The 12,222-nt window shown below is 41.0% G+C and overlaps 1 protein-coding gene across 1 annotated transcript; it reads right to left on the bottom strand.

Moving 5' to 3' along the window:
* Positions 1-1,671: 1,671 nt before the first annotated feature.
* On the bottom strand, positions 1,672-8,394 carry taf12 (TAF12 RNA polymerase II, TATA box binding protein (TBP)-associated factor). The gene is made up of 6 exons (XM_080426325.1): positions 8,269-8,394; positions 7,002-7,215; positions 5,806-5,883; positions 4,416-4,530; positions 4,213-4,301; positions 1,672-2,713 (listed from the first exon to the last, which is right to left on the bottom strand). Exons 2-6 carry the CDS (start codon positions 7,080-7,082, stop codon positions 2,678-2,680), a joined length of 399 nt encoding a protein of 132 aa, XP_080282451.1. The 5' UTR covers positions 7,083-7,215; positions 8,269-8,394; the 3' UTR covers positions 1,672-2,677.
* Between the last annotated feature and the right edge of the window lie 3,828 nt (positions 8,395-12,222).

The raw sequence follows: 12,222 nt of genomic DNA, 5'->3' as shown, positions 1-12,222 counted from the left end.
GGGTGACTGACCACAGGCATTGTCGGTGCCACAGCCTAACTCAATTTGGATCAAGGATCACTGCTTTGTCCAGTCTAACAGGTGCTTGATGTGTTGTAAAAAATAAACTAATTCAATCCAATAGTCTGGCTCATGACCTCATTTTCTGTACAAGTGACGATGCCAGGAGCCACAGGAACACATGAAGAACCTGCTGCTTCTTCCACAATAACCAGATGAGGCTTTGTCACCAGTGATCCTTGGCCGTGACGGCGGTTCTGATGATCATTGGCTGCAAATAAGGATGACCAACTGTTGGGTTTTCCTCTGGGGTAGATAATATGCTCTAATGCTTTCGGAACATGGTGACTGACAGATCGTTTGGTCCAGTCTCATAGCAGGAGTCACTGTCTGACTTGTGCTGGAAAATCATTTTAGCAAAGCAGAAATTTGGAAACACCTCTCCTAAAAGCAGATGGCTGTGTGTACATCATTTTTAGAATTAAAATGTTGTGTACAAAGCTCTGCTGTGGATGTTTGAATGTAGTTCTTTTGGAATGTTATGAAGGGTCTCTATTAAACTCAAGACTCTGATTATGTGTGATCCTTTATGTTGTTGTTGAGGTATTTGTCAAGTACATTTGCACATCACTGGAATTCATGCTTTGCATTTACTCATACTATTAGTAGCAGTTGGGGTTCAGTGTCTTACTCTCAAGATGGCATCATTCTGTTTTATGAATATATTGTATATGCAATTCAACTGTACTGCTGGAAATGACCCAGATTCATACAAACATTCATTGTTAGACCTCTAGAAATTTGCTGATTACTGGACCATTTTTAGGGGCGGGGGGGGGGGGGGGGGGGGGAGGTGTATCATTGATTCACTATCCTATCAATCCTGCTAAGATGTTTTGGCCTCGATCCACCTGGCTCTTCTATTTACTCAGATGTATAAACCTTGGATCATAATGCAATTAAATTGCAATTACACACCAGTCACAGGTGTGCGACTGGCACCTGGGCATGGGTCCTATAACTTTGTCGAGTTTGTGTATGCTCCAAGCAGCAACACTGCCCCCATGGAAAGATGCCACGTTTTTGTCCCTTCAGGATAAGGCCTGTGCAATAGGGCAAGTGGAAGCTGGTGTTCCGTTACACAGTGGCAGTATTATTTGGTGTCTGTCAATGATACCATTTCCAAACTTAGGACCACGTTCCGTGAGACTGGTGAAGTGAAAGACAGGCCGCGAAGTGGCCGTCCCAGGAAGAAAACACCCTAAGACCACCGGTTCCTCACCCTTGCTTCACTGAGGAACCATATAGGCTTTCTCCCAGATTTACAGGCAAGATTTGCACAACGGTACCACAGACGGATCTCTGTCGAAGTTGTAGGACCCATGCTCAGGTGCCAGTCACACATCTGACTGGCAGGACGCTCAAAAACTAGAGCGACCAACAGAAGCATATTGGGGGATTTTGGCAAATCTTTGGGGGGCACTACTCACACGTTTAGCTTTGTTGCTCATTCCACAATTGTAAAGGTGACTAATCAACGATAACGATACAATACCAATTGATATTATTGAAGGGGCGAAATAATCGACCGAAGTTAAGTTTCAGAACTTTTTTTGAGGAGTTTATATACATTGCACACTGAAACACAAAACTATGAAATGCACTGTGATGTATGAATCTTATTTTTTATTTATGGCATAAAAATAACAGGTTAAACTAAAATGCTGTTTTACAAAATCAAAAATGCCATAATATCAGGACACCGTTCCCAAACCCCAGTCCACTTCAGTCTGGCAAAAGAAGACAAACTTACAAACTTAGTCTAGTTTAATAATATCAACTCAGGATTTCTCCCCCACCAGTGAAACCTTATGAAACATCACTACCTGGGGATCATTTATTTTCCATTACATTTATGCTATCAGTTCCCCTATAGAAGACAACCCATGGATAAATGCAAAAATGTGCATTTCTGAGGCTAGCTGAAAAAAGATGGTGACAGAAACACTAAATACACGACAGCCAACACGTCTGACAAAAAATGATCAAAACTAATAAGTGTACTGCGGGCAGTATTTACAAAGAGAAACATTTGTATCATCACCCCTTTACAAAACTAAACTATTAAAGTATCTAATAGCTTGCGTGGAGAGAACAGCCATGGCCTTGCTTAGACTTGGCTTACACAAAACTCAGATTGTCAGCTATTGGCAAGATAATTTCAAAGACAATTTTTTTAAGGGGACAGAAAAATCCAAAACCATTGGCATCGTTATATGTTATACTATCAAAAAGGCATAGTGGGTCCAACAGTAGTCACAATCCCTCCCAAAAAACAACATACTTAATGAACAGAGTTTTGTCAGTGTGAGATGAACAGCAACACAAAAAGAGGGAAAACTCACAAGCACCACGTTACTGTGTGATATTGCTGACAAAACACACAAAAGGAAGTGGGCAAGACAACACATGGTGGAAAAATACTTTCCATCATAAGAAATATATACCCCCTCCCTCCCCCCTCCCACATACACCACCTTCCCATCTTATGGCCCTAGACCGACCCCCCCCCTTGTTCATCTTCCACCATACGAGTCCCCCAAAAATCCCAGTTGTAAAAGAGTGAGAAAAGCACAAATTGGGTCTGGTACAACTGTATGGTGTTGCTGCAGTCTTGTTACTTTTTGGTTGTCTTGCGGATCAGTGCCATCCTCTGCAAAATGAGAACACATGCCAAATGGTTAGGGCTGCTACAGGTGTGCACAACAATGCAGCATTAAAGAGCCTTAAAGGGGAATTTTGGACCACGGTTCTCTTACCTTTTCTATGATGTTATATGATATCTTAGGCTGAATGGTACAGTAGAAAAATGTCATAACTCTGCAAGGCCTATTGGTGCACGTTTTAAGCTGTGGCGGACCCGGAATGGAGTTATGAAATGTTTCTACTGTACCATTCATACTAAGATATCATAACATCATAGAAAAGGTACGAAAACCGTGGTCCAAAATTCCCCTTTAAAGCTGCAATCCATATACAACTCTATTTTGACCCAGTAGACTATGGTATCCAAAATAACATCTGCTGTGCTTTTATTTGGTCGCCCCTGCTCTTCTATTGAGAAATGTAGGTGGGCCCGGGTTTGAATCCCAGGCATGACATGAACATTAAGGAGCTTTAACAACCTGGCTTCACTGTTTTAGGCATGTGATTATAGGCACACAAAAAAGTAATGTTCAAAAATAGCGAAAATAGCCATATTTACATTATTCAGCTTGCGATTAAGTATATAGGTAGGGCTGTCACGATTACAAATTTTAAGTTGACGATTAATTGTCACTCAAATAATTGCGATTAACTATTTTAATTGTGTGTTTGGCGTCGAACATTGGAACATATGAAGCCTTTTAGGGCTTCGTAATCAAAAATTGCACAGGGCAGATATGACAAATAACTGAAATATACAAAGAAATGTACATATTTAATCATTTTTATGTAAAAAAAAAGCTGGTAACGACAACATGGAAACAATTATGCAAAAATAATTTCGATTATCGATTAGGTAATAATTGTGACAAGCGTATATATATATATATATATATATATATATATATATATATATATATATATATATATATATATACACATATAGGGCTTAAAGGAGAATTCCGGACAAATTAAGTGTTATCTTTCATGTCTCGTTACTCACCTAGCGACGTAAAAAGTGGCGTTCTTTTTTTCCATATATTCCCCTATCGTCATTTTTTAAACACCCTCCGTTGTTATAATGGGAGCGAGTGGGTTAGTGAAGTTCGTCTATTATAACCGACGCAATGTTATTTTTTTCTCTACTACGATTCATTGTAGAGTCTCATGATAGTCAAACATGCGCTGAAAATTCCTGCGAGCCTGCCGTTAATGGCTAACGATTTAACACTGGTTGCTTGTTTCCAGAATCTGGCAACACGAGTTGCCAGGTTCTGGAAAGAAACAAGCATCCAAAGAAACAAGCATCTTTTTACGTCGCTAGGTGAGTAACGAGACATGAAAGATAACACTTAATTTGTCCGGAATTCTCCTTTAAGTGGTAAAGACTATTTCCTGAGTGATGTCTCTATTGGTCAGTTTGGCCGACACTACTCTCCTATACCACCTCAGAAACATCACCCAGGATATTTTCAAAGAATGTGCAAACAAGAAAAAGAAACAGACCTGTTTGTGAGCCTCTGTGGTGCAAGCCTTCTTAAAGGGCCGTATCTCATCCGAGCCGTAGCCGGGAATCCACATGTTCCACTGGCGCTCTGAAAAAAGAAAAACACATTTACACACACACACACACAGGCAGTCAGCACAGCACCGTTCCACACACACCGTATACCTTTTTTGACAACCCGAGACAAAAAGCCAAAACTTACCCAGATGCAATTGCACGTCTTTCACCTCCAAGGTGTTAGACTTGCGGTGGCGTGCCAGCTGACATGCAGCTGTCACTACGCTCTCTATGAAGTCGTCTGCAATCTGCAGCAGCATCTGAACCAGAGATGAGAAGAATGTCAAGCTATCTGTATAGTGGTTAACCCGTTGAAACCGGGAACACATCTCTGTCGTTTTTAGATTTCTTTGGCTACTAAATAATGGCAGATCTACAAGCTTGTAGATCTGCTATTTTTAGAATAATAGTGATAAGGTGTGTAAATCTTTGAGTACAATCTTTTTTAAAGCGAACACTTGTAACTCAAATCTTTGCTTCTGGGCGTTCCTGGAACAAAATATTTCACAAATGTTTGCTTTAAAAAAATATATATTCAAAGATTTGCACAAATGTTCACGATTTTAAAAAAAATAGCAGATATACAAGCTCATAGCGAGGCACCGCTATGAGCTTGTATATCTGCTATTTTTTGAATAGCCAAAGAAATCTAAAATGACAGACGATGCGTTCCCGGATTCAATGGGTTAACAAAAGTTCAGCTACCACAGCTGTGCTCTGGTTTGCTCCAAACCAAATCGAGTGCATCCTGATTAGATGAAAACTAAAAGAGAAAACGCTCGCACACTGTGGGCTCCAGTTGTAGAATTGTTTTTTTATTGCACCCGAGTGCTGCTGTGACATTTCAGACACTGTCTGAGGAAGGGCGAGAGCCTGAAATGTCACAGCAGCACTCGGGTGCAATAAAATTATTCTACAACTGGAGCCCACAGTGTGCGAGCGTTCTCTTTCAGTTTTCATGTTATATTTTTTCGCTTAGCACCTGCCCACCTTTGAGTGTGGATGTGCATGTCTTTCCTCCCTTTATAATGACGCTGATTAGACCCATGTATGAAAGGTAACTGTGCACAAATGTGTCATCCATGCACTGACGATAATCCCTTTGAGGACTGAAATGTTTGCCACTTTTCTGTACAAGCCCTGGACCCTCCAATTATTTTTTTTATTTGCAACCACTTATAGTCTGATCTCTTTATTTCTATGTGCGAGCCCTTTCCAGTTCTTCTAAGATTTCTGTACAGACCATGTTCTGGTAAGGGAAGCCACTCCTTGGTCAGCTAACACAATGAGACAGACGGTAGATGCCCTTAAATCAGAAGCCACTTAAAACTACTTCCACATCCAGCTAGGTTATTTAAAACGGAATAGGACATTATTGATGGTTACCAGCTAAACTAGCCGGTAGAGAAGAAAACTTGTCAGCAACAGCTTAATACTTGTTTATTTTCCACCATGCTCAAGTTTCCTCAATGCTTTTTTTTGTTTACTTCATAGCACATGGCTTAGATGTGAGAGAATACCAACTGCAGACCCACCTCCTCCACATCCTCATCCAGCTGCTCGTTTGGGTCGATCTCTCTCACCAAGTCCTGTAGCTTCTTCTTACTGAGCACCTGCCAGGGAAAGTCACAACAATGAACAACGTTTTTTGGACCAATAATGTAATATTTTACAAAAATGAATATACATTGTCTTACACTATTTGTCTTAACCGATTAAGACCGGGAACGCATCTGTGTGTCATTTTTTAGATTTCTTTGGCTATTCAAAAATAGCAGATATACAAGCTCATGGCGCGGCACTCTGAGCTTGTTATTTTTGAAAAATCGAGAAAATTCGTGGCAAAATCTTGGATTATATATATTTTTAAAGGGAACATTTGTAAAATATTTCGTTCCGGGTACCCCCAAAAGCAAAGATTTGAGTTACGAATGTCCGCCAAAAAAAAGGAAAAAAATTCAAACATTTGCACAACTTTTCAAAAATAGCAGATCTACAAGCTCATAGCGCGGCACTCGGTGCCGCGCTATGAGCTTGTAGATCTGCTATTTTTGAATAGCCCAACGAAATCTAAAAATGACACACAGATGCGTTCCCAGTATTAAAATAATGTATATTTGCAAGATTAAGTTTCAATTTGGTTCATTGGCTTAGAATGTGCCATTCTATTCTACATATCGTGGGTTGATCTGCCATGAAAGGCTGCCATGTTCAGACTGTGTGACCAGAAGGACTAACTTTCCACAGAAAAGGCTCAGCTGCACTCATACCGAGAAATGCCAAGTATTGACAAGTTTCCTCAGCCACGCCCCCATTTCCTCTTTCAGGGGCCGGATTACCAGCAACATCTTGTTTACCTGCTTTACCTGTGTTGTGTTGTATTGTATTAATAGTATGTGTATTTTCTAACTACTCTGTTTTAACAGTGTAAATAAAATGGACACATTCATCCAATCATCTGGTAAGGGAAGGCCAAGAATCATCTGTTTTATAACACATGGAAGAAGCTTTGGGGAAAATCGCTTAGTGCTCCTTTAATTCGCTATTATGACTATTCGCTATTATGTCATAAAATACAATCATTATTCTTAGCTATGAATTATGACAAATTGCAACCACTTTTCTTGCATATAGTTTCACAAACAATATTGAACAGAATCAGATGTGCCCCTATTAAAAATGGGTCACAGACTTAGCTAGTGTGTAAAATAAATAAACAGAATCAACTGACTTGAGATCCCTCTGGGCTGACTCTACCGGCAGGGCCAGGGGTGCCCAGGGGCTTCCCTGGGGTTGCGGTGCTGTTAGCCATCCCGTTGGCCACGGGTGGAATGGAGGGGGTCCGTGGTTTTGCAACCTTCTGCTGTAGCTTCCGACTCCCAAGTCAACAGACCTGGTTCACTAATTGGGTTACGTTCCGCTTTAAGAGAACAGGGTCTGTAAATCTAGCAACACAAGAGAGTGTAGATGTGAGGTTGGGAGAAAGTGTTATTCTATATACACAACAATCAGACATACCAGTTCTTAAAACGCATCAAACAGACTCAGCCATAGATCCAAGACGGTCATCTGTCATGAATAATCTTCAAAATAGTGTTTAGCACTTTCTCCCTTTTTGGTGCTACATCTACATAAACGGTCAGATTTCAAATATTAAGTGCTTAACCCATGGCCATGGATGTTACAATTATGTACGGGCCCTCAGAAGTACCCGTATCTTCCATATTGTACAATAAAAAGCATTTTAATCCGATCAGTGGCCATTTTCTCATAGCGTTATAATGTATCAGAGTGCAATACACCTCCCAACCAATAGGGTCGCGTGGTTGAAAGCATATGGAGAAAATTGCCACCGGTCGGATTAAAATGCTTTTTATCGAACAATACGGAAAATACGGGTACTTCTGAGGGCCCGTACATAATTGTAACATCCATGGCCATGGGGTAAGCACTTTGTATTTGAAATCTGAGTGTTTTTGATGATTTACGGACCAAAAAGGGAGAAAGTGCAAACACTATTTCGAAGATCATCCATGACTGTCATAAAATATGACAGTCACGCACCAGGGCTACAGACAGACAGTCACAAGAACAGCAAGAAGTAAAGAACAGAAGAAAAAGAAAACTTGCATTTCTTATTTTAAATCAATTTAATAAACTTATATAGATTCCAAATGCAATTAATATCTGAAAGAGGGGATACTGGTTTTGTAAAATAATATATTTTTTACTTTACCAGAAGTATCTAAGCTCTGAGGCTAGTAACTGTTGATAATAATAATAACAAAAATACAAATAACATTCCAACAACGAACGTCTATATTTAAAGAATCAGACCAGATATAATGCACTTGATGCTAGTGCTAAAAACAATAGCAGTTAGCCAACGTTAGCACGTTAGCTGCTTACACCGTTACTTTAGCATCAGGCACTAAGCCTCGCGTTAACAACCCGTTGGCCTCTGTGTTTGCGGCGTACGTGTTTATTAACCAACTCACCGACAGAAATGTCAAACTATCTGTCCATGTTTTAGCGTCGCGGCGACGACAATGTCTGAGTTCTCCCCAGAAAACACTCCTCCTCCTGAATGCCTCTGCAGAATGTTTCACAACAGAGCTTCCGTTTCGACAGAGTCTTGTTTCCGGTGTTACACCGAAATGTGCGACCTCTGTGTGCGCGGATTCGACAAACTAATGACTATCAGTGGTGGAAAAAGTACTACATTTGTTTTACTTAAGTAAAAGTATCAATACTGCAATGTAGAAATACTCTGTTACAAGTAAAAGTCACGACGCACTGTGAGCTAGTAGATTGGCTATTTTCAAATTGCCAAAATATGTATGTATGTTTTGTAATAATAATCAAAATCTACAAAGTAACTTCTAACTCAAGTTTTCAAATAATTGTAGAGGAGTAAAAGTACAATATTTGCCTCTGAGATGTAGACAGTGGAGTAGAAGTAAAAGTATTGGAAATTGGAAATTAAAAATAAAAATAAATACCTCTAAATTGTAAAACAAATACTACAGTACTTGGGTAAATATTTTGCAAATATTCTGGTAAGTATTTAATTGAGGTTGACGTTTGTGTAAGGCGAGTTCGTTCTAGAATGTATCTACATTGTGTAAACCAGCAACTTCTCTGGAGTCACAGTATTCGATAGGGTACCAATTTCGCAGTAACACCGCTGAAAACGTCCCTCTTCTCTTCTGCCCTCCACTGGACATGTTTGGAATTACAACGGTCGGTTATTCATGACAGCAGTCGCTTTGTAGGCTACAGAACGACAGATATAACAGCCCCTGCCTCTCATGTGTCAGTGTCACTCACTGTGTCAGACATGAGAAGTATTATGAGATTTGGATTTGTCTCAGTTACCAGACCACACAGGAAGTCTTTGAGTAAACAGACCATCTGAATAAACAGCTCCATGGTGAGCAGGCGCCTGGCCCTGGTTGAATGCCAAGCAAAGCCAGCTCTTTAGGAAGAAGCCCCAAAACATGGCCAGTGCTTTGCAGCCTTACAAAACTGTGATTATAATATAGTATTGATTTCAAACCCACAGTCTGGCATCATCAGAGAATGTCTCAATTGCAATGTGCTCGGTAATAATAGATGTGATAAGGTGTGTGTAAACTGTGGCCACCTGTGTGTGTGTGTGTGTGTGTGTGTGTGTGTGTGTGTGTGTGTGTGTGTGTGTGTGTGTGTGTGTGTGTGTGTGCGCGTGCGTGCGTGCGTGCGTGCATGCGTGCGTACGTGTGTATGTGTCCAATATGCCTCGCCCTAACCCAAAGTTATATTGTTGTGGTATTAATTGTGCTTGTTATTCAGTTAGGGAATGTTTTGCATGGTTATTGTGATTAATGTTTTTTAATATCCATTACTTCATTTGTCCATTTGTTTTCATACTGTATGTGTGTAGTTTATTTAGAGTTTGGTGGGGGTGGATGGATGTGGTGATGTGGTGAGGTGGTGATGGCTGGCTGGCTGACATCCAAGACACTTTGGCTTCACTGGGGAGACATTACGGATGTACACCCATCTCTATCTGCATGGGCTCAGTCTGAAACCATAGCCTTTCAGCGTCATCACAGTGGGGGGGCTAACCATGCCATCATTCAGCCTAGGGAACAGCCTGTGCTTCCATCTGAGTGCACTGCTAGAGGCCCAGCCAGCCTCCCAGAGCGCTGTGCCAGCCGGTGAGCTATAGGGACAATAACACCAGCCCAGCCCAGGCAGCCATCCATCCAGAGTGCCATGCTGGTCAACAGGGGGGCCATACAGCCAGTATTCGACCACTCAGCACTGGGAAGAACAGAATGGTAGCGGCTCTCAAATTGACAACACTGCTGCTAACAATGGGAACAGTAAGTATAGCTCCAGCCCCCAAAACTATTTACCCCCAGAGCAAAGGATGGCGGTGTTACTGTTATCCTCAACCGGGTCTGGAATTGGATCGTAATGTCAACGCCCCCTGTGATCCACGGTGTCAGCTCTGGATAAGGACAGTAAAGGCTTATATTACCGGTACTCACATTGGGCTCTAGCCTCTCTATCATCAACCGCCTGCTGCACCACAGCTGGCAGGCACCCTAGGAGGGAAGCAAAGTCAAACACCTCTTTAAGTACTCCAGCTGGTCCATGGCTCGGTGGGGAAGGGCGCACTTTGGGGTCTCCAAGTACCCCAAAGTGGCAATTTCAGGCCCGGCCGGTTCTACTGGCGAAATTGCCGACAGGACGTGGAACTGTCCATCCACATGTAACGCCCAGAAAGCTCCTACCCAGTGATTACATGATAGATGCAGTACCAGGCGAGGGTCCACCAGAAGCAGGCCTATTATGATCCCCCTCCCGCACAGGAGAGGAGAGGGGCCGTGGTGAGCTATAGCCTGGCATTGGCCAGACTGATAACGTGGATTCATTCTCACGTTCCTCCCCGGTATCAGTCTGGACTGATACCGGGGAGGAACGTGAGAGTGAATCCACGTTATCAGTCTGGCCAGTGCCAGGCTAGTGGTGAGCACCCCCACACACTTCTGTTGAAATTATGTTGGAACAATTTTTCAATGCCAAAGCCAACCCTGACTGTAGTCGTGTGTTGTATGAAAAACAGGTTGGTGTGTCCGTAAAACCTAGCAATGTGTTTTGTTTTTCGTGTCCTTTTTTTATTTTGTATATTATATTATTAGTAATGTTTTGTCTTTTTTTGTGTGTTTTTATTGTATCGTCTGTTACACTGTCTCTAAAATAAAATAAAAAACTATTATAAAAAAGGGAAAAAAAGAAAAACAGGTTGGTGAAAACTACAAATGTTTGGTGTATTAAGAAGCTGCCATGAAAATTCCTACCGACCTTTAAAACAAACACACACGCACGCGCACGCACACACACACACACACACACACACACACACACACACACACACACACACACACACACACACACACACACACTGCTCTGGTCATTTGATCATTTCAAGTATTTTTCCAGTTAATGTTCTTATATTCTTGCGTAGTGGAAAATTTGAAGCCTCGTTTTTTGCTAATAAGTTGCCTTTCCTAACAGAAGCCTTTGTTAGTTCTCTCTTATCTTTTGTGCACGGCAGAGCATTCCAGTCTATTGAGGCTGTGCACAGTGCAGCCAAGGTCAAGCAAGATTATAACAATAAGCTGTATGGTATTATGCTGGTGAAACCAAAGGCGGCCCCATCTGTATAAACAACGCAACTTTTAATTTGCGCATTCATCTTTATTGATGCATAAAGATGTCAATGTTCATGACAAATATAGCCCAAGTGTGAAATAGAATTCTCGCTGCACATTTCAGTTCCTACACAAACACCATCCCTCATGTTTTGCAAGACTTAATAGTCAGTGGTGAAAAATTACTCATATTTTTTTTACTTAAGTAAAAGTATCAATACTGCAATGCAGAGGTAGGCTACTCTGTTACAAGTAAAAGTCTGAATGCAAAATTTACTTGAGCAAAAGTACAAAAGTATTGGTATCAAAATGTACTTAAGGTATCAAAAGTAGAAAGTACTCATTATGCAGAAGAGACATTAAAAATCTGTCTGGAGCCACACCATGTGTTTGCTAACTTTGCTTTACTTATTTATTTGTGCTTTTTCTGGTCTTTCAATATATATATATTTTTTATTGTTTGCCAATTTCTCAAAGCAGATCAACCAGTAAGCCAGCAGCGTTGGCGGTGAAAGCAAACAAACATGTCCAAGCATGAAAATATATTATTTATTTCTATAGGAGAACGTAAGAATAACTTTATGCCTACAACAATAATAAATTATGACTAAAATGTAAAAAACTAAATAAAACCTCTCATTCCATACGGAACTGGGAGCCACGGGAGAGGGCCTATTAAAGAGCCACATATTATGCGGCTCTGCAGCAGGTAGCCTAGGCTACCCCTGCTCTTGAGCAACTATGGAGGCT

The sequence above is a fragment of the Gymnoscopelus braueri genome (genome assembly GCF_963280865.1).
Source record: "Gymnoscopelus braueri genome assembly, chromosome: 4".
Classification (NCBI taxonomy): domain Eukaryota; kingdom Metazoa; phylum Chordata; class Actinopteri; order Myctophiformes; family Myctophidae; genus Gymnoscopelus; species Gymnoscopelus braueri.
Note: the sequence above shows the minus strand (reverse complement) of the source record. Positions and strands in the feature narration are given on the sequence as shown.

Coding starts and splice junctions, on each gene's coding strand:
- taf12 (XM_080426325.1), bottom strand. CDS start 7,082: ATGGCTAACAGCACCGCAACCCCAGGGAAGCCCCTGGGCACCCCTGGC. Junction 4,302..4,415: donor AGACGTGCAATTGCATCTGG/GTAAGTTTTGGC, acceptor TTCTTTTTTCAG/AGCGCCAGTGGAACATGTGG. Junction 2,714..4,212: donor CCACAGAGGCTCACAAACAG/GTCTGTTTCTTT, acceptor CTCATTTTGCAG/AGGATGGCACTGATCCGCAA.